The sequence below is a fragment of the Ictalurus punctatus genome, chromosome 7 (assembly GCF_001660625.3).
Source record: "Ictalurus punctatus breed USDA103 chromosome 7, Coco_2.0, whole genome shotgun sequence".
NCBI classification, from domain to species: domain Eukaryota; kingdom Metazoa; phylum Chordata; class Actinopteri; order Siluriformes; family Ictaluridae; genus Ictalurus; species Ictalurus punctatus.
Genome location: NC_030422.2, coordinates 28583521 through 28611485, shown reverse-complemented (window position 1 = coordinate 28611485; position 27965 = coordinate 28583521). Strand labels below are relative to the sequence as shown.

General features: G+C 39.9%; 1 protein-coding gene across 1 annotated transcript; it reads right to left on the bottom strand.

The window, feature by feature from the left end:
- Window positions 1–300: 300 nt before the first annotated feature.
- On the bottom strand, window positions 301–25683 carry dsg2l (desmoglein 2 like). The gene is made up of 14 exons (XM_017471324.3): window positions 25565–25683; window positions 23511–23636; window positions 19038–19184; window positions 17243–17384; window positions 14604–14770; window positions 12771–12920; window positions 12374–12559; window positions 10755–11020; window positions 7999–8141; window positions 7421–7642; window positions 7056–7286; window positions 5934–6061; window positions 4612–4863; window positions 301–3868 (listed from the first exon to the last, which is right to left on the bottom strand). The coding sequence occupies exons 1-14, from the start codon at window positions 25613–25615 to the stop codon at window positions 2894–2896; spliced, it is 3186 nt and encodes a 1061-aa protein (XP_017326813.1). The 5' UTR covers window positions 25616–25683; the 3' UTR covers window positions 301–2893.
- Window positions 25684–27965: the final 2282 nt, after the last annotated feature.

The window sequence follows — 27965 nt, the reverse complement described above, 5'->3', positions numbered from 1 at the left end:
TTGTAAAAGCAGTGGTCCCTAAGAAACCAGCACAGAGGAGCCCCAGCTCAACACTACTGCATGTTAACTGTAATTTTACTCGTAAAGTTACCAGCAAATAAACATGAATTTTAATCCAGACCATGAAAGCATGAAGCCGATTTTCTGGTTCAATGTCAAGCACAATAGGGGTTTGCCTTTGGGACATTTAGTACAATTATACTCTATTCAGCTGTATACTGTACTCGTGAAGGTTAATTAAACACAAACAATACAAAATATCCATTTACCAAAGCACACTTGGAGAGACTGTACACTGTGTTCATACAAATTAGAATGTGTTTATTTATTTTTTTTCTTAAAAAAAAAAAAAAAGAGCATAAAATCAACTACACCCATATTAAAAAAAAAAAAAAACAAACAACCACAACATGCCATTTTCATATTATTAAACAATCGTTCTTGACATTACAATCACGGTTGCTTAGTTTTCTGAAAATAAAAATAATTAAAAGTTAAAATTGCACTTGCTACTTGCTATCAAGCACCCTTCAGTTAAACAGGAAAAACCCCCTACATTTCAAATGATTATAATTACTGTTTGAAATAAGGATCATGTGCTAATGTTGGCAGCAGAGATTTATTACCTTGAAATAAATCCTTTTTCTTTTTTTTTTTTTGCAATATGTAATGAGTGTTGTGCAGGATTGTGCAAAGTTTCTGCATGATTGTGAGAAATACTTCAGGAATTAGCAGGACTGGTCAGAAATTGGCAGGATTGGTCAGATATTCTAAAGGATTGGGTAGGATTGTTCAGAAATCCTTCAGGAATGGACAGGATTGGTCAGAACTCCCTAAGGACTGAGCAGGCTTGGTCAGAAATTCCATCAAGAATGGGCTGGATTGGTCAGGATTCCTTCAGCAGCAGGTGGGATTTAGTCAGTATTCCATCAGGTGCAGGTGGGAGTGGGATTTAAAAAAAAACAAAAACAGACCTGCCTCACTTCTACTCTAAACTACATCAATCTTAGCTACAGCAGTCAGACAGAACATATCATGCAATATATACACACAATACCATTATGCCAAAAAAGAAAAAAGAAAACCCCACAAAAAATTATAGCAAATTTGCAGATTTCTGGTAAAATTGACGGAGAAAAGTGAGAGAAAACCTGTGCAAATGTTGGTATCTTTTTCTTTGAGGAGAAACTATACTGTAATAGGCATGTGCAGATAATGAATTCAATTATACAGTCATCATTGAGACATGTTATTACATGTTCAAACATTTTGCACAATTCTGTCAGTATTACACACCTTCAGGTCTGGGATGCAGTCAGTGTGACTGCTGATAATCAGAGGTGAAGATGACAGACAGGGTTGTGAATGACTGACTCTCACAGCTTACTGCCATAATGAGTTTAAAAAATAAAATAATTTAAAAATAAACACACAGCAGAAAAAAAAAAAATATTCCCAACAATAGATGAAATCTGCAAAAAAAAAAAAGACAGAAATAATAGAAAAAAATAATACAGGTCACAGAGGAATAGTTCCTGTGTTGTGTTGAAAAGCTGTTTCCTAATCCAAAGGAAGAAACGGAGGATGGCTTCCAGTTTGCTCCAACACAGTAATAGAGATTTTATCAATCTTACAGCCCAAATTCATCCAGTGCTCGTACCAACAGCATATAATCCTTATGCAATTTCAACTGTCAGTCACCCAGACACACTAAATGGAAACCACATTCCAGCAGGTGGCACTGCAGTGTTGTCGCTCAGGGAGGCACTTGTGTAATGTGTGTGTGTGTGTGTGTGTGTGTGTGTGTGTGTGTGTGTGTGTGTGTGTGTGTGTGTGTGATGCCATTATTTTTAAATCAGTGGAAAGCTTTCATAATGAAGATACAGTAATAGCAGAGAATTGTTGTGCACTCTATTTCCATTACAGGCTTAGAAATGGGAAAAAAAAAGAAAGAAAAAAAAAAGACAACTGAACAGAGAAACCAAAACAACTATCTCCTACCTGAAGAGAGAAATAATTTGATGATACATGTATTGTTTAAAACTCAGCTCTGTTACATGAAATGCATACCATTATGTCAAAACCTCCTAAAAAAAGCCTATCCTGTTAATTATTAGTGACGGACAGTCCAGCAGAGTACTACACCCTGCCACGTCAAACAATTTCTCTTTTAATTAAATCTGATAAACAGCCTGAGACACGTGATATTTTGTTTCATGTAGCAACACAAATGCCTGCTCATAACAAAAACATTATAATAGAATGCATTCGCACTGGAAAAAAAAACAAAACAAAGGGAAAGCTGTGCCCCTCTCTCTCTCTCTCATATAAAATTCTGACAAACTGAATCCGTCTGGTAATTTTACTGGTTATTTTAAGGCAAAGGCTACCTGTTGCCAGGAGAAAATCCTCTCCAAATTGCAAAAATCGACAAATTCGTGATCCTGCCGGCTGATTAAAGTGGCAATGGCAGCTACAGGTAAGCTTTATACTTGCTTTTTATGTGATGAAAATTTTATTTGTCCAGTAACAAATGGAAAATGAGAAAATTAATTGTTCATTTCCTTAATCCTCTAACGCTACAGGTTACCAAATATATATAATTGCAAACGATCCAATAATGTTCTCTATATTCAAACAAATAATGCATATAACATAAAACAAAACATGACCAGGAGTGATGGAAATGTCCAGTTTGTACGAGTAATATTTTACCAATTGATTAGGACACTGCATAACGAGTGCTCGTGGCAATCACTATGAATTGCATTAATGGTCCTTCAAAAAGTCTTGACCTTTCTCTATGTTAGTTGCTCTTCTGGGAATTCACTTTTGTGGCATATGCGTCCCAATACTAATGGCTGCAGAATGTGTGAGTGTGTTTGTACTTGCATTAGGAGGTGGAGCTTGACTGGAAACTTTTCTTGACAACTGAAACCCTTTCCTCTCGCACCTCTTTGCGAGTGCCACTATTTAGCACATCTTGCTGTGACACTGAAAGGGCACTTGGGATAAGTGATGCATTGCCTAAAGCCATGATACCTCCTCCATTTTGCTCCCTGGCTTGCATACTCTGACTCTTGCTGATGCTGGAGTGTGAGGAGCTCTGCAGGACATGCACAGGCTCCATGCTCTCTATTCGCTGGCTCTCTACGACCCGAACAGTATCAGAAACAGTGCCCTGATGGTCAGCGTGGCCTGAGAACTCATGCACCACTGTGTCTCCAATACCGCGATCCACCAGTACTCTGGTGTTTGCTTGCTGCAACCCCAGCCTGGGATGGGTGCTCTGGGAAGCGATTGCCATGTTGGTGCCCCCTTTCTCCACCAGCACCATGTTGCTTTCCTGAACACCCAGCATTGGACCAGAAGCCAAAAACAAGGTGGGTTTATGATGTTGCTCCACTACGTACATGGGGGTAGAGGAAAGGTAGACAGTTGGCTGCTGGATGAAAAGAGTTTGGCCTACAGTGGTTGTTGATGTGCCGCCTCCGCTGCTAATATTCTCTCCATAATCTGTAGTTGTGATTTGGGTGGTAGAGGAGGAGCTGGATGCAGAGACGGAGGCGGCATCACTGTGGACAACACCAATAGCACCGTCCATTTGGACACCAAATTGTGAACTGGAGGAGACTGTTTTGGAAGGCATGAGAGTAGAGCTGACCTCGAGTCTGATTTCCGAGCCACAGGAAATCTCGGCGAGCCTTTTGAACTGAGGCCCGAGGCCATCGAGGAAATCCAGATTGTTATCCTCGTGTAGATGGCTGCAGATGTCCTCCAACGAGCCAGTGACTGAGTGGCAGGTTTCGTAGTTAGACACGAGTAGATGGTTTGTACTAGCTTCCTGCAGTGCCTTTTCTTGTACTTTCTGCAACACCACACAAGACATCGGAATTCAACATTGCTAATCCACTAATCATTCTCACAGCAGATAAAAACAACAGGTACACTCAAAATACTGTAAGACCAGCCTGGTTCAGTTGGAGTCAGCAAAATAAAACAGCTTCATCACTCATAAAATTGGACTAAACTAAATCTTTTCAGGCTTCCATTAAATGGTAGGCTGCTGAAACAATGTTTCTGGAGGTTGAAATTGGCAGAAAATATTCCAAATGTTACACTATGGTCCCTCAAGTTACATTACCTGGCTCCTTTGAAACACCCTTTTTACAAAGGTGTGTTTGCTGTGTCTGTGCATGTGAAAACTACTATTTCTCCTAAATCATTCCACATACAGCCAAATCCTTGCAGGGATAAGCCTGCTCTTTAACAAGAATACATGTTTTGAGCCAATCTTTCCCACCCCAATTTCCAGTAAGTGCACATGTCCGGAGGACGTGCAGTCTTGTAAATGCATGCTTAACTTGAACAATTTTTACTCCGCAAAAGATGATGTCTCTTTTTACTACATTTCTCCATAAACACAACACCCTTAAATGGTGCCTTAATGGGCAGTTTCTCAGCCATGTTGGACATACTTTATACTTGTGGTTGGACGATGCCCCTTCTTTGAGATAACTTCTGCCCCATGAGACTAATTAACGTACGACATGCTGTCGTTCGGTATTATGGTTCTATTCTCTTTCTGGCTGTGAAAAAATATATACTAACCTTTGCATAGTAGTTGCTCAAGTAGGACTCGGATAGAGCAATGTAATTGAAGCTGTCCGATTGAAAAAAATCAGTGAAGTTGTGATCATCATAGTCAAGATCTTGATTAAAATTCCACATTCTCTTTCGGTATTCCTCTAGAGATTCCCAGTCATATTTCCTCCAGTATTCTTGTGTTGACCTTCCACCTCCTCTATTCCCACTGTTGCCATTGTCTTTCTTCTCGGGCAACTTAGGCAGCAGTACAAGTTCCTGAGAAAACAGGGAGACAGGACACTGTGTTTTACAATGTCATCTTGGCTGGATTTCAACAACTCTTACACAACTTAACTTTTTCTACATTCTAAAAAATAAAAACGTTAGCAGAGGTGATGCAACAAACCCACAAAAACAACTCCTATAGCAACAGTTAGTTACTTATACTTAACTTTCCAGAATGCTTTCACAAGAGGGCACATTTTTGAAAAGCAAAACACATTAAAAAAAGTTTAACCAATTTCCACCTTAACAATTACACCAAACCCTCACGCTCTAGCTGAGCTGGGACGAGAGATGGTGGGGACTAATAAATGCTCCTTCCAAGAGCAAGGCTCTCTCAATTATGCTCTCCTGGACTCCCTAAAATGGCTGACCTTGGCATTGTTCGGGTACAAACTCAACCTCTTGACCATGAGGCAAGTTGCGTGCCATTTTTCCACCGAACAGTGCGGCAGCGCTCGGTGAATTACCAACAATCCTCCACGTTGCTCGTACTTCCACACAGCACACAAGCTGTACTCAAGTACCCTGAATTTGATTACGCTTGATTACGCTTCTTGCCTAGATCCCACGTGAGCCGAGTATGGACATGTGAGCGGCGCTAAAAATAATGTTGAACATCAAATGATCAAATGCAGCTGCAAACATACTGATTAACGTCGCTGGCTCAAATCACAAATCTAACTGCCCACCCCCTCGCCCACCCCCTCACCACCATTTTTTCTTCTTCCAGTGACTGACTACAAAAGTGTCTTCCTCATTTTCTGGGAAATTCAAGAGGCAACATCTCAGTGTTAAGCCGCCATTTAATGTTTCGTTTTTACTTCATTACACACAGTAATATGGCAAATCCCAAATGGCTTCCTATTCACTTTGCCTCTCAAGTCATCACCCAGTAACCTTCAGTGAAACTCCTCTTACTTGGCCAGGATATGCATAGTCCTCGGTTCGGGTTTGTTGCCAAGCCATGGAAAACCGCACTGTTCGGTGGAGAAGTGCTACAGTATTAAACAGCTGCTGCACTTGAGAACCTGACATCGAGCATAAAGCATAACGCACACTACCTTATCCTCTCCTTGGCCTTCAGTGTGATAGGTGATGAGTTGCTGTTTTTGGTCGAAGGGAAAAGCCTTGAAATTACCAAACGCTGCAGCTCCACCACACTCACACAGCAGCAAAAGCACCGGAATCACTGCAAACACATTTAATCATTTTCACTGCTTTAGGACACTCGAGACAGACAGAGAGAGAGAGAGAGAGAGAGAGAGAGAGAGAGAGAGAGAGAGAGAGACTGACTGACTGACTATCTATGTATATTCTAATTACTGCAAATCCAATATACATCATTAAAAATCCAATGCATAATAAACGTATCCCCATTACTCTCCTAATTTCAATTTAACTCACTGTAACCAGATATACTTTTTACATGCTTAACTTCTCTTAGATAGCTCGTTCCATTTCCACAGATTGGTGTTTAGGTCAAATACGTAAAAAGTGTCCCATTTTTACATTTAAAACAGACACTTTCTCAGTAGTATTGTTAAAAAAAACCTGATTAGTGTAATGTTACGTAACGTATGAGCTCCATTTAACGAAATAACATCCTGATTAGAAGCCGAGTAGTATCTGTAAACCTTTAGCTACCAAAATGGTGTGCTGAGCAGGCTAGCTAACTTGACTCTTGTTAGCAATAAGCATAGGTATATCTTGACTGGTGTTAAAGAAATTACTGAGAGAATCACGATGCAAACTGAGACTCCACACTTATGTTTTACGTGCTTATGTTTTTGCACCCGTGCGGTCATGGCTTTGTTATCGAATTGTGTCCACCGTTTTTGTGTTAGTTCTTCATGAGCTTGTCTACATGCACCTTAGTGTTTCTTTGTTCAGTCATTAGTCTTGTAATACATATTTGTAGCTTTACGGCCGAGCCTCGTTTACTTGTTTCCTGTTTAAATGGATTGGTGTTTTTGACTCTTTCCTGCCTTTCGACCTTGATTATGGATGTCTGAAAGTGTCTGGACCCCAGATACGTACCCAACGTATGACTATTGGATTTGCCTGAATAAAGCATACACTGAGTTTATGCAAGCTCAGTACATTATTTCCATGTGAACATTCATACTTAAAGCAAGAACGCAGAGCAGTGGAGAACATGACAAGGCTGAGGTGATGGTACTCACACAAGAGAAGCAGGATTCCTAGCAGTAGTACCAGAACTCCACCTGCTCCCAGTACAGTGCTGCTGCTGCTCCGTCTCTGAGGTCGGCACACTTGCTCCTCAGTGCATGTACACACTTGTACCTCAAGCTTCTGAACCTCGCAGGACTTTCCCTGCTGGTCGTGCACATCCAGTCCAACCGTGTAGAATCCCTGCCACAGCATCTCCTGGCTGCGCAAAATGACTGTTGTTTCTGTGAAAGGAATTCATTAGTCATGAGATCCACAAAGAAGAAACACAAACTACGAGGTATTAAATTGTGCATTTATATTATGTAAGTGTCACAGCATTAATGTTAACCTGAATTAAAAGTGTTTTACACTTAACCATTAAGACGCTCAGAGCTCCATTTCTCCTTTGTTTCCTTGGTAACCACTGTGAATGTAAAAGGGTCTGCGTTGGGGTATTTATCCCCGTCCGTGGCTGTGACGTACACTACGCGGTTGCCGTAACACAGCGTTTGGGCTGAGCTGGTCAGAATCGGACAGTGGTCGTTGAAATCCTCCACCTGAATTGCGAGAGTTCCTGTCGCAGTTTTGGGTACAAAATCTATGGAAAGGTTTGGGACATTATAATATTTAGGACAGACTATTATCACAACTGTATACGATTTCATAACGTAACTCGCAGATGGTTATAATGCTGCTTTCGGATCTGAGAAAACATCATGCCGTGTTGGCAAACTGGTGGCATTTAAGATGAATGAAACATTCTGGGACGTGTTCTTATATGAAAATAATCAACTTCAGCGTGGTAAGAGTACCTCTCCACCACACCGCCCTGTCGTTAATTATTATCCTATAACAGTATTTAATTCCTTACATATTTCAAACTCATCCAGTCATCTATATCACTGGGTTGTACGTTACACATTCTGAAAGACCAGCCACCTCTGGATAACGTACCATTGGTGATGCATAAGATTTTGACGTAGTACGTTCCATTGATCAGGAACTTGGACTCGCGGTCTGGATATTTGATGAGTTTGATCCCGGCTGTTTCCTCATCAATGGTCACCCAGCTGTCCACATCTTCTCCTTTTACATACCTACAACAACAAAGTAATGTGATACATTTTTCAAGCAAACAATTTCAGCCGTTAGGCCAAAATATAACCAAAGATACAGTACAGTTTCATACAAGCCTAAAGTTATTTTCAGTAAGAGGAATAAACCATTAGAAAAAACAAAAAAACAACAACCACCTTAATATATCTCCTAATACAGTGAGGAAAAAAGTATTTGATCCCCTGCTGATTTTGTACGTTTGCCCACTGACAAAGAAATGATCAGTCTATAATTTTAATAGTAGGTTTATTTGAACAGTGAGAGACAGAATAACAACAAGAAAATCCAGAAAAACACACGTCAAAAATTTTATAAATTGATTTGCATTTTAATGAGGGAAAAAAGTATTTGACCCCCTCTCAATCAGAAAGATTTCTGGCTCCCAGGTGTCTTTTAAACAGGTGACGAGCTGAGATTAGGAACACACTCTTAAAGGGAGTGCTCCTAATATCAGTTTGTTACCTGTATAAAAGACACCTGTCCACAGAAGCAATCAATCAATCAGATTCCAAACTCTCCACTATGGACAAGACCAAAGAGCTCTCCAAGGATGTCAGGGACAAGATTGTAGACCTGCACAAGTCTGGAATGGGCTACAAGACCATTGCCAAGCAGCTTGGTGAGAAGGTGACAACAGTTGGTGCGATTATTCGCAAATAGAAGAAACACAAAAGAACTGTCAATATCCCTCGGCCTGGGGCTCCATGCAAGATCTCACCTCGTGGAGTTGCAGTGATCATGAGAACAGTGAGGAATCAGCCCAGAACTACACGGGAGGATCTTGTCAATGATCTCAAGGCAGCTGGGACCATAGTCACCAAGAAAACAATTGGTAACACACTACGCCGTGAAGGACTGAAATCCTGCAGCGCCTGCAAGGTCCCCTGCTCAAGAAAGCACATATACATGCCCGCTGAAGTTTGCCAGTGAACATCTGAATGATTCAGAGGACAACTGGGTGAAAGTGTTGAGGTCAGATGAGACCAAAATGGAGCTCTTTGGCATCAACTCAACTTGCAGTGTTTGGAGGAGGAGGAATGCTGCCTATGACCCCAAGAACACCATCCTTACCGTCAAACATGGAGGTGGAAACATTATGCTTTGGGTTTTTTTTTCTGCTAAGGGGACAGGACAACTTCACCACATCAAAGGGACGATGGACGGGGCCATGTACCGTCAAATCTTGGGTGCAAACCTCCTTCCCTCAGCCAGGGCATTGAAAATGGGTCGTGGATGGGTATTCCAGCATGACAATGACCCAAAACACACGGCCAAGGCAACAAAGGAGTGGCTCAAGAAGAAGCACATTAAGGTCCTGGAGTGGCCTAGCCAGTCTCCAGACCTTAATCCCATAGAAAATCTGTGGAGGGAGCTGAAGGTTCGAGTTGCCAAACGTCAGCCTCGAAACCTTAATGACTTGGAGAAGATCTGCAAAGAGGAGTGGGACAAAATCCCTCCTGAGATGTGTGCAAACCTGGTGGCCAACTACAGGAAACGTCTGACCTCTGTGATTGCCAACAAGGGTTTTTAAACCAAGTACCAAGTCATGTTTTGCAGAGGGGTCAAATACTTATTTCCCTCATTAAAATGCAAATCAATTTATAACATTTTTGACGTGCGTTTTTCTGGATTTTTTTGTTGTTATTCTGTGTCTCACTGTTCAAATAAATCTACCATTAAAATTATAGACGGATCATTTCTTTGTCAGTGGGCAAACGTACAAAATCAGCAGGGGATCAAATACTTTTTTCCCCTCACTGTATATACCTTAGATCTTATTTCCTATTTTATATTTGTGTATTATTTACATGACCACCATATCCCTGCAGATAATTTACAGTCACAATACCACAACTTCCTCCATGTTCTATTTGAATGAACATCTATTTCACCTCACACTCGCATGCTTATTTCATTTCAACATGCGAGTGCGAGCTGGCGGCAAGAATGCACACGGCTTAAAATAAACAAACTGGGTTTTATGTGATTCAATGTGAAACAGTAAGAATAAGATAAATACCTTGCCCCAAGCTATTTCAATAACTTATTTAATATATGTTGATGCAACGTAGTCTAATTCTCTTCTCTCATTTGTTAAAATATTAATGAAGTCTATTCTTCTCCTTAGCCACTGTTGTAAAAGCGAACTAAACCCATTATGTATGGTTCAGGTCACAATTCCCTTCTTTTCAACGAAAGCTTTCATAAAAAGTTGTCCAAAAACATGCTTGGAGGTGGATTGGCTTTTCTAAATTGTGAGTGTGTGTGTGTGTGTGTGTGTGTGTGTGTGTAGTGCTCTGCGATGGACTGGCGTCGCATACAGGGACAGGCTCCGGATCCAGTGCGACCCCGACTAGGATAAAACGCTTTCTGGAAATGAACAAATTAATTCTAACCATAATTGTGCAGCCAGAACTAAATTTGACACGCTATAATGTTTAAACAGATTCCAGATCAGTAGTACATCTATTGATAAGTAATGGACAGAAACGTTAATGAAGAGACTTGGAATGTTCAGACAGCCTTAAGAAAGACAAAGGCCACACCCAGAGTAAAACACTTTCAAGTCCGGAATTGCACCGTATATTTCTCACCTGACGTTAGTGGCGATTAACAGTGTATCGCTGTCCGTGGCTGTGTACGTGGTGATGACCTTATTCAGGATGATCGTCTTGCGGTCTTCAGAGATGGAGATGACTTTGACAACGGGATTGAAATGAGGGGTTTCGGGCACGTTCACTACTTTGATCTTAATGGGGTAGGTTATGGTCCTGTCAATCACCACTGACTTATGATAAGCTGCCTTGTTGCTGACCGACACCATCAGATTGACCTCTTTCAACTGCTCATAGTCCAGCTCCTTTGATAGGACAATAAGAAAGAAATCAGAAAAGAAAATAAGAGATGGGTATTGGCTGAAAGTCTGATTATTAATGAGGTTTATATGATTAAAAAAGGTCACATTCCACAGTATCACGCAACCTTTCATAAACACACAAGAAGGTAGTGAGATTTTTCCTGCTATGAAATATGAACATCACTCACACATGCATTGAAAATTATATTAATTATATTCATCGATATGTTTCCACATTTTGTTCATATTTTTGAGGCGTGTAAAAGTCTACATTGGAAAACAAAGATCATAATCTCCGAGCAGAATTTTGAGCATGTGGACACTTTTTCTCCATTTTATATTCCCTTTATTAACGGGGGGATTAAATTGGTTCATTTTCAGGTTGTCTACTTTTGCCATTTTTAATGCTAACATATTCGGCTAACATTAATATCACAGGAAGTGATAATCACGCAGAATAAAATTCACTAAAAGCAGAGATTACTTCTCTTTCTTATTCCGTAACGGGCAAAAAATCAACTGATAATCCATCAAAAACAATTCTCAACGTGAATTGGGTTAAAGGTTCAAAAGTTCTCAACATGGCATCCATGAGGAATAGGCAAGTTATCTGTATAAAAAAAAAAAAAAAAAAAAAAAAAAAATTCAAGATTTTAAATGTTATTTTAATGCAAACAATAATTACATTTGATGAAAAATAAGCGTAAAAAAAAAAAAAAGAGTTAGGTTATCATCATCATTACAAACTTTTAGTTTCAGCTATGGACAATTATTTTAGTCTTCAGTGTACACAATAGAGGCCTCCACGATATTCCAGAGTACAGTATAAGGCATTCCCGGATGATCAGTGTGTGCAACAGCTGTGTCATTAGAGTTCAGATTTGATCTGTATAGACATGGTCACAAAACAGCTTTACAGAAATCTGGATGCAAATTCAAATCCATAATAAGGAATTCAAAGGCAAGGGTGGTGAGAAAAAACCTCCCTGAGAAGACATGAGGAAGAAACTTTGAGAGGAACCGGACTCAAACGGGAACCCATCCTCCTCTGGGTCATTCCAGATAATGGGGTTATACATGTACATCATTACAAAACACAGGTGTAGAAGAGTAAAGACAAATAGTAGTAAGTGTGTTGAAAAAGGATGTTCAGATAAATATGTGCCCTGAGATGAGCACAAGACAGCCTTTATGACCACAGCAGCAGGAGCTCAGATTATCCTCTGAAGACTGGTTGAGAATAAAAGTGTGTAAGAATAAAATGAAGAATAAAATGTAACTCAGAACAACTGTTCCAAACTTATACATGACATGGCTAATATGTTCATTAATTTATCTGACTTGAATTTAGCTTACCCTAGTGACCATCAGGATGCCCTCGTTAGTTTTGCGGTCGGTGGTGATGTTGAAGTAACCGGCTTCATTTCCTGAGACGATGGTGTACACAGCCTCCCAGTTCTCAGTGTGGATCTCATCCCTGTCTATGGCCTTAATCCGGATCGCTTCCACATAGATCGTGTTCTCCTCCACACTACCCTCGTACTGCAGACACCACAAACACATGGTCAGAAGACGTGTTCGGCTGTTCAGAACCCGTTCGTGCTGCGTTTTGCTAGTCTATGATTGGCGACAGTGCGTTTTGATTTGTCCAAGGTATTCCTTTAACTGCAAATAATAGTGATTTTTATTTCATTCTGAAACAAATGACACGAGTTATTCATAATAACAAATGAATCCGCCGAAAAACACTCACATAGTTCTTCTCTAATACGGGGACATTGTCATTAACGTCACGGATGTGGATGGTCACAGTCCCTGTGCCTGTCAGCGGTCTGTTTTTAGGATCTGACGTGACTCCGTTCAAGTCTGTACCAATGATAATCAGCTTGTAAGTTTCTTGTGTCTGTGAAGGAAAAATAAAAACAAAATAACCTTTTAATAATAAAAAAAATATATTGTTTTGTATTACAGCAACATTCAGTGAAATATAGCAGTAGATCAGAAGACTGCCTCATACAGCTGTGAGGTGATAGCTCCCAGTTTGAATACCATGAAAAGCCCTCTTAATGTTGACAGAGGAAGTACATTTTTAAGAATTACAACCCCTTTAGGGTGATTAGTCATCATTATAACAGAGCATGGATTATTTCAGCCGAAGGAGTCATTTTTACCATGGTTCTGAAAGTCACCATTGTTTAAAGATTGTCGAAAACATTTCAAGCATTTCATTTTCAATTTTAGCAAACGGCAACGCCCAGAGGATGGTAGTCTATTAGGAACAGACATCGAGGATCGGCTTAACGCCAAAAACACGTTCGTCTTCTTTACAGTCTGCTTCCATTATAAAGTAATAGAACAGAACCTTGAGAGTGCATTCTTACTAAGTTTTATTTGTCTCACACCCAAAGAATTGATAAATATTGTAGTTCAGCATGTTTGTTTCTTTCTCAATTTGTCTTTTGGGAATAAAAATTCTCACTTCCATACCAAAGAACTAATGAGAAGGCATGGCGGATGAAAGCTTTTTCTTTCATCTAACCACCAACGAAAGCACCTGGAGCTCACCAGACATTACAAGAACCACGTTCTAGGGTAAAATGTGGTTTTAGCGTACAAACGATGTTTTTCATGCTTGTTCAATGAACCATAAACAATTACTGCACATGCACCTGTGGAGACTTTAATACACGAACAGTTTACAGGCGCTAGGCGATTAGTTACAATAAGTTAGGACACTAAACAGACCTTTCTACTGACTCTGAAAAACACCAGAAGAAAGACGCTTAGGGTTCCTGCTCACCTGCGTGAACATGCCATAGACCTGCTGCTGGGACGCATGAGGACTGCAGATGTGTCCAGAGCAATAAACTGCAATGTCTGTAACGTAAGACGCCTAAGACGGTGCTACAGGGAGACAGGAAGGACAGCTGATCGTCCTCGCAGTGGAAAATTACACGTAAACGTGTGTCCCTCCAGACGTGATCGAGAACTTGCCTTGGTGGAAGAGTGGAGGAACATCTCACAGCAAGAACTGACCAATCAGGTGCAGTCCATGATGATGAGATGTGCTGTAGTACTTAAAGCAGCTGATGAAGACACCACATACTGACTGTTACTTTTAATATCGACCCCCGCTTTGTTCAGGGACTCATTACTCCATTTCTGTGAAACTTGTTCAGTTTATGTCTCAGTTGTTGAATGTTTTTATGTTAATACGATGATTTACGCATGTTAAGAAATCTGCTGGAAATAATAGCAGTTGATTGTGAGAGGACGTTTCTTTTTTTTGCCGAGTATAAAAGAGTTTTTTTTATTTTATTTTCTTAAAGGTTCGATTACCCTTATATTTTCAGTATGAGATACAGCTAATTAACCACAGACATTTTTTCACAACCTTTATCAAGGGTGCCAATAATTCTGTAGTTGACTGTATAAGCAAGCCCTTCATAAAGCTAAGATTCTAACATAATCGAACATCAATGTCTTGTAGGTGTCTCCTCAAACAGTTTACTGTTTCTGTAATATTTAGATTTCAGCAGACTGGGAGTCTGCGTTAAATGTGCCATCTTGTAATGGACGCTCTCACCTCTCGATCCAGAGTGTTCATCCTGACTCTGATTTCGCCAGACGATTTCTCCATCCTGAACATCATCGCTCCAGCCGTCTCCTGCCGTATAATACTGTAGGCGATTTGTGAATTTACTGTGTCTGGCTCATCTGCATCAATGGCTGTGATTACGATTACAAGTGTGCCTGGGAAAAAGGGTATTAATGATTAATCTGAAGCTCATGACATGTTTAGTTGAGAATAGGTGGGCTATATTTCTCTTTTCCCAAAGAAAATAATAAAACTAAATAAAATTGTGGAAGACAGGTCTGGGCGAAATCATCAGGAATATTTATATAGTGATAAATTACACCCTGGGATTTCACATACGGTCATTAACGCCACTTAAATACCACTGATTTTTACTGCTATATGCAAGTGAATGGACATTAAAATATATCACAGTGCTGTTGAATTTCACAATGAGGAGATGTGCTTAATCACTGTATCGGTCAGTAAGATTTCAAATAGTCTTTAGGACAGATGGATTTGTGCTTTCTGTGAAATGACAAGCTGCATTTTTTGGTCTTATATATATATATATATATATATATATATAAGAGAGACAGACAGAGGGAGAGAGAGGGAGAGAGAGAGAGGGAGGGAGAGAGAGGGAGGGAGAGAGAGAGAGAGAGAGAGAGAGAGAGAGAGAGAGAGAGAGAGAGAGAGAGGCTAATGAGGGAATGATTTTTGTAGCTGCTACAACACAATGGGTAACATGAACTAACTTGTCTCACAGAGATTCAACAATATTATGTTTAATAAAAGATATGATGTCATTCTTTAGCGCATTAAACATGTATTTGTTGGCAAATTTCTGTGGTATAAAGGGATTAAAACATTTTGTGACATGCTATGATAAGGGAAAAAAAAAAATGAACTACAGGGTCGTTACAGTAAATCTACTTCATGTCAGGTCCTATCACCCCCCCGAAAATAATTAATTATTTTCCTACAACATCATGCCCCATCCTGTTGTATTCCTTACTTGTACAGTGAGGGAAAAAAAGTATTTGATCCCCTGCTGATTTTGTAAGTTCGCCCACTGACAAAGAAATGATCAGTCTATGATTTTAATGGTAGGTTTATTTGAACAGTGAGAGACAGAATAACAACAAGAAAATCCAGAAAAACGCATGTCAAAAATGTTATAAATTGATTTGCATTTTAATGAGGGAAATAAGTATTTGACCCCCTCTCAATCAGAAAGATTTCTGGCTCCCAGGTGTCTTTTATACAGGTGACGAGCTGAGATTAGGAGCACACTCTTAAAGGGAGTGCTCCTAATCTCAGCTTGTTACCTGTATAAAAGACACCTGTCCACAGAAGCAATCAATCAATCAGATTCCAAACTCTCCACCATGGCCAAGACCAAAGAGCTCTCCAAGGATGTCAGGGACAAGACTGTAGACCTACACAAGTCTGGAATGGGCTACAAGACCATTGCCAAGCAGCTTGGTGAGAAGGGGACAACAGTTGGTGCGATTATTCGCAAATGGAAGAAGCACAAAACAACTGTTGATCTCCCGCGGCCTGGGGCTCCATGCAAGATCTCACCTCGTGGAGTTGCAATGATCATGAGAACAGTGAGGAATCAGCCCAGAACTACACGGGAGGATCTTGTCAATGATCTCAAGGCAGCTGGGACCATAGTCACCAAGAAAACAATTGGTAACACACTACGCCGTGAAGGACTGAAATCCTGCAGCGCCCGCAAGGTCCGCTGCTCAAGAAAGCACATATACATGCCCGCTGAAGTTTGCCAGTGAACATCTGAATGATTCAGAGGACAACTGGGTGAAAGTGTTGTGGTCAGATGAGACCAAAATGGAGCTCTTTGGCATCAACTCAACTCGCCGTGTTTGGAGGAGGAGGAATGCTGCCTATGACCCCAAGAACACCATCCCCACCGTCAAACATGGAGGTGGAAACATTATGCCATGTACCGTCAAATCTTGGGTGAGAACCTCCTTCCCTCAGCCAGGGCATTGAAAATGGGTCGTGGATGGGTATTCCAGCATGACGATGACCCAAAACACACGGCCAAGGCAACAAAGGAGTGGCTCAAGAAGAAGCACATTAAGGTCCTGGAGTGGCCTAGCCAGTCTCCAGACCTTAATCCCATAGAAAATCTGTGGAGGGAACTGAAGGTTCGAGTTGCCAAACGTCAGCCTCGAAACCTTAATGACTTGGAGAAGATCTGCAAAGAGGAGTTGGACAAAATCCCTCCTGAGATGTGTGCAAACCTGGTGGCCAACTACAAGAAACGTCTGACCTCTGTGATTGCCAACAAGGGTTTTGCCACCAAGTACTATGTCATGTTTTGCAGAGGGGTCAAATACTTATTTCCCTCATTAAAATGCAAATCAATTTATAACATTTTTGACGTGCGTTTTTCTGGATTTTCTTGTTGTTATTCTGTCTCTCACTGTTCAAATAAATCTACCATTACAATTATAGACTGATCATTTCTTTGTCAGTGGGCAAACGTACAAAATCAGCAGGGGATCAAATACTTTTTTCCCTCACTGTATCAAATGTACAAATTCAAAAATCCAAATACAAATAAAAATGCTTTATAATAACATAAAAATAAATAAATAAATAAATGTGTGTACCTTCGTCACTGAGCTCTTCGACAGAACCGATCATCTGAATATTAAACTCAGGGGCGTTGTCATTCTGGTCTAGAACTATGATTTTCAACTCGAGGTCCTTTTCAAGAAGCGTTCCATCTCTTAGTGCAGCTCTTCCTTTGAGCTAAATGAACACACACAGCATTCATATACAGTAAATGCTTTACATTTGCAACAACAACAACAACTTAATATCACTTGAAGGCCACATTCACATGTATTGTGTATAGCATTGTCTAAAGCACATGAGCCTGATGTTTCCTGATGTTAACCTGCTTCAATCAATGCGTATTCAATTCTTACTTTGAGCAAATTCTAATGCTGTATAATGCAAGATATTCATATTTCCAACTGTAAACTATCCCTATGTTTGAATGTGTATATTTATTTTTATTTTTATTTTTTTTTGGGGGGATGGCAGAAATGGGTTTTCTGCAAATGTACTACCTGCCATTCATTTGTATCATTTGCACATGCAAACACTGAACTTCCAGAAGTAATATGTGGCTGTAGGGAATCACATTGCAAATGCAGATTGAATGCAAATTTGTAAGAAAAAAACAAAACAACCACCAACAACAGAAAACCTCCTATTATACATCATTACATCAATGTAATTTAACTTTAAACAGTCTTTCCAGTGGTGACCGAGTAGAATGTTACGAGAATGAAGATCTCTGCCGCGTTCAAGGACTCTATTATGTACATAATATATGATGATGAGCCCGGGGCAATTACGAAATCTATGCCAGCATTTTGGCAGCAACCGCACTGCAAACAATAACAGCTGAACGTTCGGTAATTATAAGACCGACGCCCATATTGTAATCAAAGTCCGGGTTAAGAACGAGCTTCATTTTATTGCCAGCGTTGCCTTTAGCACTATGACGCAGGAGTTTAATTTCAACACCAACGTTTCTCATAATGTGTTCGTTCTCATAATGGGGGTCCACATTTAAAAACAAAAACTGAGTTACAGTGGTGGAAAGTGGAAGGAAAAAAAACCAAAACAAAACAAAAAACAAAACAACCCACGTTTATCAAAAACAAGTAGCATTAAAAAGAATGCCTTCAATCTAATGATAATTCGAATAAAATTATTATTATTTTTTTTTTTAAATGTTGAAAGTTCTGGAATAAAAGTTCTAAGGCACATATAAATAACGAGACTAATTTGCAAATTTTTTTGAATTATGCACTAAAGGTCTGTGGATTATTTTGCTGTACATTTGAAATAATCCCTGGTTCTTAACAGTTTCAGACTTCCTGCCATGGACAGAAACGTTTTTTTAATAGTAGACACATTCTTTAACATGGCAACCTTGTGCTTGTTTGGTTATCGCTGTGAAAAGTTTCAAGCAGTGAAGAAAGTAAATATCTGCATTAAAGTGAACCGGCTAATTAGTATCCGTTCGCTCATCTTCAGTAACTACTTTAGCCTTCGCTGCGGATCAGGAGTCTAACCCCAGGAACACAGGGTGGAAGGTGGGATTACGCATATATCACATTCTCATACACACTTAGAGGAACCTTCGAGTTGTAAAAACGCCTAACAGCATGCTTTTGGATAGTAGGAGGAAGCCTGAGAACCTGGTGGGACATGGGAAGAACATGTGAAACTCCACACTCACGGTAACCCAATGGTGGGATTAAAGAGAGGACCGTGGAGCTGTGAAGTGGCCATGATACCCAATGCACCACACTGCTTCCGTATTATTACAACAAAATACGCCTAAATATCTCTTCACTAATGTGATGTTGCTCAGCATATACTCACTTCATAACTAGCGGTTTTCTCTCTGTCCAAGATGCCATGGATCTTGACGTAGCCATTCTTTCTGCCTACGCTGAATAATCCCTCGTCCACTGCAGCTCCTATTAGAGAATATTCGACATCCGTCCTGGTCTCTTCATCCGATCGGATCTGAAATCAAACACATACAGTACAGTTTGTGGGTAAGGTCATTTAACCGTTACCCGTTGCAGGCGTCAAAGCATTTTACACTTTACTGCATTGTTAATCTTGTTCATAACTGCATTTATACCACAGTGCTGTCGGATTCTTAATTCTGATTGGTCAGAAGGTATGGATTTATTTTCTATAGCATCGGAAGTTCAGGCTGCAAGATTAATCGCAGGTTTGTATTAACATGCGTGCGCATTCTAATACGTTATAGTGCTGTTGCTGTAGAAACAATAAAAACCTAATGATTAATGATTTAGAAAATTTGTCACCGTTTAAGAAAGAAAACGTTCATATGGCGACGTCTCATGGGGTTGAATTCAGATTTATGGAAAGAGTCTTTTGCCGTGGGGAGAACCTTCAGGACAGGGGAGTTTGCACTTTGTGGTTTCGTTGTAACTTGAAGAGCTGCATTTTGTTTTTGTTGGTCTTACATATTTTGTGTGTGAGATAAAACAAAAGCTAATGATGGAGTGCCTGTTTATGGCTTTTATAATAATACAGGTGATAACAGGAACTAACTTGTATTCTGGGTGTTCCACAACATTAACTCTAACTATACACGTTATAGTTCATCTATATAAAAATATAAAAGGAATGAAATACTTCAGGACCTGTGGTTGTGGGACAATAATCAGCTTTGTTGTTGCTCCACCACTTTGTCGCTGATTAAAGCACACCCTGCTGTATACACCATATACACCAAATGCAGTGTCTTTTTGAGTGTAATACCAGTTTTAGTTCCCATTATAGTGTTTGTTTTCGGTCTTCTACACTAGCGTTTCAAAGCAGTCGGACGCGATTCGTTTTTCAAGAACAGCTGGCAGTTAGTGGCTTTGTTTTAAAGAACATCATACTAAACAGTATGGTATAATACAGTCGTATGTCATTTTGTTTCATCATCAAACCTATGACAGTGTACTATTTTGACGTGCTATTTAGTGTCCTGTTATGAGATTTGGGACTCTAATTTGGGTTGGTAACAAGAGACAAAGGGAAAGCGACAGGCTACTCGGTTGCGGTGCTTTTGTTACAAAGAAACGTGTATTGCGTTGGAGGTATTTTAAGTTTGCCAAGTCACAGGATATGGTTAGATAAGATAAGGTTAATAGTGTAGGTGTTGTCGAACGACTTTCTGTTCAACCGCCACGGTAAGCAGTTTATTAAGCTATTTCAACTAACTTCGCAGTCATCAAAACATGTTTAAAAGTGACTTTGACATAACTGCAAGTCGACACATTCATTCGTGGCTTTGTTCTAGAGCTGGCATACTAACAAAGTTTTAGATCCGCACTCAGACTCAGATTATGAGATATTTCTTTCGCCTGGTCCATGTGTTTATCGAGCCCGAAACTCCGCACTCAGGTTGCCATACTCGAGTGTGTTGAATTCAGAGCGTGAATCAAGCACCCTAGGCTAGAAGCACAGATGGATGTAGTTGTAAAACTCTAAAATATCTCGCTGTGGACATAGGGACACCTTGTACCTGTGCATCCTGATCTTAAATGTTTATCTGTACAGATTTTCCTGTGGTGTAGGGGTGTTAAATTCAATCTTAACCCCTCTGATCTTCTCATAATTCTTCATAATTTGTCTAAATCGGTCTAGCACCTGCAAAAGTAGAAAAAAAACCCCCGCCTACGCAATGCTCTTAACTATGTGTATAAATACTCCTGTTCTAGACAAGATAAACGGGATGCCTCTGTAAACAGCCGTGCGTCAGTGCGTGTTCATTTAGACTCTCCAGGCGCACCTGAACGCTCTATGGTAAATCACACTTTCTCGCTCATAGCACAGAAGTAAGAGTTCATAGAAGTAAAGAGGATAAGGCATGACGGAAGATCTGAAAGATGTAATCCGAGATTCCTTAGAATCCAACAGAGCTGAAAACAACTAAATGATGACTCAACAGTGAAAGAGCACCTCCTAAACATAGGGTGCGCTAAATCTTCCAGTAATGTAGCTCAGCTACTGCGGCACATCAGCGGTCACAGACACACACTAAACCTTCCTTCTTTAACAGAGTAGAATTTATGAACTCGTCTTCACTGATGGATTTGTTTCAGTTTGATTAAGCGATAAATACATCTTTGAAGCTGATTAATCGACGGTCGTATTACCGAGTCTCCTTATATGTAAATTTAGACTTTCGTAGGACACGATTGTTTTTCAGAACTAACCGGATTTTCATGAATACCATACGGACATGTGATGGGACGGGCGTACATATGCAAATGTAGATAGAGCTGTTTATTAAAGATCGGGGAAGACAAATCCAAAACGTAGGCATGACTCAGTCAGTAAACAGGCAAAAGGTCGGGCGATCAACAAACAGGATATTAGGGGCAGGACAATATCGTAAACACTAGGCAAAACAAGGTCAGCAACAGAAACAGTGAGATAAACAGGCTTGGTATCATTACAAACGCAAGAAATGGAGCGTATACTTTGCAACAAGTAAGTGGAACAATGATAATGAGTCTTTATTTATACAGCAGAGTGAAATTATTTTCTCCACATACCCCATGTCAGGAAGCTGGGGTCAGAGCGCAGGGTCAGCCATGATACAGCGCCCCCTGGAGCAGAAAGGGTTAAAGGCCTTGCTCAAGGGCCCAACAGTGGCAGCTTGACAGTACTGAGGTTTGAAACCCCAACCTTCTGATCAGTAACCCAGAGCTTTAACCGCCAAGCCGCCACTGCCCCTGAAATGAAAGTCCTTTTGTACTGTGCCTGTGATTGTGCTGTGAATGGGACGCAGGTGTGCATGATCAAAACGAAGGTGAGAGTGAACGTGTCCATGTGCGAGTGTTCTGGGAATTGCAGTCCATGGCGGCCATGTTTGTAGGCCACAGTGCAGGATGGGATATGGAGTGAGTAAACACAACACATACTTCTTATGTAAAAGGATCTTATTCAATTGTATCCATCGTGATCAATAAGGTCACAGAAATCAGGGCTCATGATCTGGCTCGTATATAACAAATATAGACCTTTTTTCCCCCTTCTTTCTTTTCCAAAATCACCAAAAAAGCTGAGGCTACTAGTATTGCCTAGTGAATCTGGTGAACTGCACACGACCCTGTTGCCAACATAAATACATCAAGTACATTATAATTCACTGTAGCAATTCCGATCCAAACTAATACGGCACAGATATGATTTGACGAATAAAATCAGTGCGGCGAAGCTTCTCAATACTCAAACATATGGAGGCTAATATTAAAAGCGCTCAGTAACACATTGCTGGTAAAACGGAGGCTTACACTATAATCTAAAATGATGTACTGAAGACATTCATGGTGGGGAAAGAAAAAAAAAAACGTCCATGCCAGCAAACTGCATTTTCAGTTCCATTAGCATCTAAAATGTCTAGAACAGTTATATTCATAACATGTGAGAGCTTATGTCTAGAAACGAATACAAAAGGGTACAATCCATTTAAATCAATATATATAAATATATTTTGTTTAAAACAGTGTGATACATTAAGTCTGAGATTTTCTGAGATACGGCCAGTATCATGATATCCATTTTAAGTATCGTGATGCAATATTGTTGTCATATTGCTTAATTTGGCATCAGTTTTCATTTTCAAGCCAAACTTGTTATCAGTGTGAAAGCTGAAATGACGATGCACCTGAATTCTACCTCCATAATGTCTTTGTGCTTGGCTGTCCATCAAAGCAAATCAGCTAAATGCAAATAATCCCACACTACTGTTAGTGCTAGCTGTGCTGACAGGTTCTAGGTGGTTGGACCTGTGCACAACACGAATAATAACAAAACAAGGAAGTAACCAAATGATTACAGTGTACAGAAATACACGTAGACCGAAACTACAGTTCAACCTACTTACAACCGTCTCATGCAACAACTTTCTCCGAGATAGCTTTTAGAGACTTTCAATGTTTTAATGAAAAAAAAACAAACATACAAACAAAAAAAACTGGGTATAATTCTGCTTCAAATCAAATCGTTGCCAGCTACGTAGGAATCCTACTTTGAAAATCTAAAGTCTAACGTCTATACTTTGAGTCTGTGAACACAAAAGGAGGACATACAGGATATTCGGCCGGATGCAAACCTTTATCCTTTGTTAGAAATATACATAAGGGTCAGAGGTATTTTAAAACTGCATTTATATTGAAGTTACTTTGTACTCTTATTTAAAACATTTCATGTAAGAAAAGCAACGCGGCATGGTTTGCTTCCTAAGAAGTAAGAGTGTAATGATCTCATGTAATAACGATCCATATTGGTACCGCCTTTGACTGTATAAATACCCACTTTGGCAATGAACTCTTCTCTTGTATAATCCAGGTTCTCATACAGCTTCTTCGGAGGGATGATCCATTCTCTTTTCTGTCGATGGAGTATTCGCCGCTCTCCCTCGTCAGCGTCAACCCAGATTACCTGTGCATGCACAAATACAATCAGACTTTGAGAATCACATCCATAGACATGAATCATACTTAAGCAGTTAAAGAAAGCTCAGTGCCATGACTCTCAAGAAACACAGCCAGGAGTCCTGGAATTTCTTTTCAATGAAAGTTATAATGACATGACTAACCACTAATTAATATCTATTATTTACTTAGCATGGTTATTAGTCTAACTGACTAATCATTACAACTGAAGGGGTTCAACCTGAAGTTTAATCGCATATCAACAAGTATGAACACAGTCAACTTGAATCGGACGGCGATTTGAAATGAAAATACTGTTAAGGAGATACGACGTGTTTTCAGTCCTCATTTGAACAGCGTGAAAAGTTCAAGAATAAAGCGCTGGAACAGTTTGAAAACGCTTTATATTAGTATTATTTTATATTATGAAGTGGTGTCCCCGATACTATACAGGCAAAAAACACAAACAAACTATTTTATTTATTTATTTTTTATTTGATATAACGCTGGAAACAGGGGAGCATACTGATAACACGCAAGCCTATAAATTTAATTCATGAAAGGGGTCACAGGTGACGTCTTTCTTAGGACAATAAACAATTGAAGTGCTTAAAGCAGTGCATTTTCTCACCAGTGGACATGCACAGCACCAGATACTAAACACACACACACACACACACACACACACACACACACACACACACACACACACACACATATATATATACAAGCATGCAATAGATAGACAGATAGATAAAATAGATAGATAGTAAAAAGAAATGAACAAATAACTAACCAAACAACCGGAAAAAAATAAATACCCTGCTTAAATAAACTATAGAACCCATCACAGAAATTCTAATGGTTTCCACTACAAACATCAGCCAACCATTACTAATCCTTAATGGTATCCACTAGACATTACAGCCCACCAATAAAACGCAACAAATTATCACTAGAGACCCAGAGGGACCATTACAGTTTCCATTAAGACCAATACAATTTCCATTATAACCATTACAAATTCTATGAGGGTTTGTGTTGTTGTTTTCAGCAGGGTAAATAAACAAAAATACATTTTAACCATGCAAAAATCAAATATAAGTAAAAAGGGCATTTAAAAAAAATAATAAATAAATAAAGATATTGTATTGTCATGGTTACCGGGGAATTCCAGCCAAGAGGCTTCTCTCAAAGAAAACTCCCTAAGAGTTTTACATGATCACAACATTGTAACACTGATAACGACTAGAGATAGAGAGAGACAGACAGAGAGAGAGAGAGAGAGACAGAGAGAGAGAGAGAGAGAGAGAGACAGACACAGAGAGACAGACACACAGAGAGAGAGAGACAGACACAGAGAGACAGACACACAGAGAGAGAGAGAGACAGAGAGAGACACAGAGAGAGACAGAGGGAGAGACAGAGGGAGAGAGAGGGAGAGAGAGACACACAGAGAGAGAGAGAGGGAGAGAGAGGGAGAGACAGAGGGAGAGAGAGGGAGAAAGAGGGAGAGAGACAGAGGGAAAGAGAGAGAGAGAGAGAGACAGAGAGAGAGAGAGACAGAGAGAGGGAGAGACAAAGGGAGAGAGAGGGAGAAAGAGGGAGAGAGACAGAGGGAAAGAGAGAGAGAGAGAGAGAGACAGAGAGAGAGAGGGAGAGACAGAGGGAGAGAGAGGGAGAAAGAGGGAGAGAGACAGAGGGAAAGAGAGAGAGAGAGAGAGAGAGAGAGAGACAGAGAGAGAGAGAGAGAGAGAGAGAGACAGAGAGAGGGAGAGAGAGACAGACAGGCAGAGAGAGAGAAAGAATTTTTATGATTTTTGGAGAGATTAAACACAGACCGAATCAACCCCGACAAGGTTAAAAAACAAGAAGAAAAGAGTTTCCTGTTCTTTAAAAAATAAAATGTCCCTCATAGGGAAGTGAAATACTTACAGCAGAACAAAACGCGGTTATTAAAACGCACAAATTCAGAAACGTCGCCATTTAAATCCACAAAAGTATCGTGTTTGTGTTTAAGAGAGAGAGAGCTGGTATGTGAGTGTGTGTGAGTGTGAAGGCTGCAGCTGGAGCTCTCTGACCTGGTTTAGGTCCTAAACGGGGGCGGAGCCTGAGAGCAGCTCCATCACGCCATTGGTCACTGCAAAGGAGGGAGACACACTGGTCTGGGGTTATTAGTTTTTTTGTTTGTTTTTTTCCGCCCGGCACACACACATTCCACCTACATAGAAAGTGCATTACACTCTCTCTTAACTCTGCTGGGAAATAAATAAATAAACAAAAACAATAGAAACCATCAGAGAAATGCAAATGGTTCCCACTACAACTGCCATTACAAACCATCAGCTAACCATTAAAACCATTACCATTATTGGTCCTTAATGGGATCCACTAGACCTAACATGCCACCAATAGAAGGTAACAAATTACCACTAGAGACCCAGAGGAACCATTAAAGTTTCCATTAAAACCAATACATTTCCCATTATAACCACTAAAACCATTACAAATTTCTATTGAGGGTTTCTATTGTTTAGTTGGTTGTTTGTTTGTTTTTTGGCAGGGAAGTCGTCCAGCACATTCTCTCTCTCTCTCTCTCTCTCTCTCTCTCTCTCTCTCTCTCTCTCTCTCTCTCTCTCTCACACACACACACACACACACATTCAGATGCTGATTCTCACTTTCGGGAAATGTAGATTAGCCAGTCCACCTACATGCATGTTTTTGGGAGGAAATTGGAGAACCTGGAGGGAACGCACACAGAGAGTAACCCAAGCTCAGGATCGAACCATTGAATGTATCTGGTCAGAGGTAAGCTTGAATTTTTTTTTTTTTTTAAATGTAAAAGGACATATTATGTGTATGTCTTTATACCACAGGACTGCTGACTTCACAAATCTGATCAGTCAGAAAGTGTTGATTAATTTTCTCTAATAGTTACAGCACAGATATCCAGGGTGCCCCAAAAGTCTCTGTGCACTACATAGGGGACTGTGTTTGCCAGCACCACTTCTCGGTCTTTTTGAATTTGTTAATAAGTTTGGCGGCAGGGTCGTGTGTGATGTGCTTTCCCTGTGTCCTTTTAAAGTCCATCGCAACCTTGCGACAGCTTCCCGATCCAGCCATGAGAATCATTCCAATACGTTCCTCTTTTGTCAAAAGCATTCTTAAAATCTATCTGGAAAAAATAAAAATAAAAATAATGTAGACTAAGTATGAAAAAATTTGGAAGACATTTTGTAAAAAGTGTTAATTTCCCCTATGTCTGGAGACTTTTGGGACACCCTGTAAAATGTATATGAATGCATTCCTTCTACTACGTTATCATTTCTATAGCAACAACGTACCTGTGTAACAACCTGTGGACTTGTAACGTGTATTTGTTGATAAGCTGACTTTTTTTTTCATGGAAGGAGTCTCCAATCTCAGCACACTGCAACATTGTAACATTCTGTTTCCCATCATGGGAAAGGTTTCCCATGAGCAGAGGAGTTTGTAGTTTGTTTCATTTGAATGTATTCTAAGCTGATTTTGTTTATTTTTTAAATTTTTGGTCTTTTCAGTCCCTTCAGGATTTCGTGATTTTGTGAAATTAAGGCAAAATCAAGCAACCTCCGCAATATTCCCGAGAGCTTGCGATGTTTCAAAATGACCTCCGATTTTCAACAGATTTGGGTCGTGTGACGTCATCACAACGCGTATTCAGCCCAAACCCTCTTCGATTCGCGTGCGTCAAACACGAGAACGGCGAAAAGCTCTCGTTTACCGACAAACATCACTGCGAAAGACCGTGCAAAACAATTTTGTGCAGTTGTGAATTATGAATCAAGCATTTTTGGCTACAACAATCCAAAGAGCTAAACTGTTTCGTGGAAGTTCCACAATGTTGAAAATAACTATACACTATACAAAAGTACTACATGTTGTTATTTAATGACTTTAAAAATAAAAAAATGCAATTCTTGGCAAATGTCTGTGGTTTTAAAGGATTAAACAGTTCAGGATGAACTTTGGAATGGTTAAGCGCACCACCACCACCACCACCACCACCACCACAGTGTTTTCATTTACATTATGCTGGGCTGCATGTGCATTCATATACACGGACATTTTTGACAAATGTAAGGAGGTCAATCCTTAATAACGAACCTTTCTAGTGCTTCATTTAGGTGCAAGGGAGCGTCACTTTTTATTGCTCATAATAAAATAAACTGACAGAGGCCGCATGGTCTTATCCTAGAATCAATACGTGAATAGCAAATCATCTAATTCTAGAGCTGCGCTAAATTGGTTTGATTGATTTTTTTTTATCTTATTTTGATTTGGAAGTTTTTAA

Bases quoted from the DNA above. Each gene is read 5' to 3' on its own strand.
- dsg2l (XM_017471324.3), bottom strand. From the start codon at position 25,615: ATGGCGACGTTTCTGAATTTGTGCGTTTTAATAACCGCGTTTTGTTCT. The intron at 12,560-12,770 runs GTGAGTGTTTTT...TGGTGTCTGCAG, and splicing joins CCGTATTAGAGAAGAACTAT to TACGAGGGTAGTGTGGAGGA. The intron at 3,869-4,611 runs GTTAGTATATAT...GTGGTGTTGCAG, and splicing joins TGAGCAACTACTATGCAAAG to AAAGTACAAGAAAAGGCACT.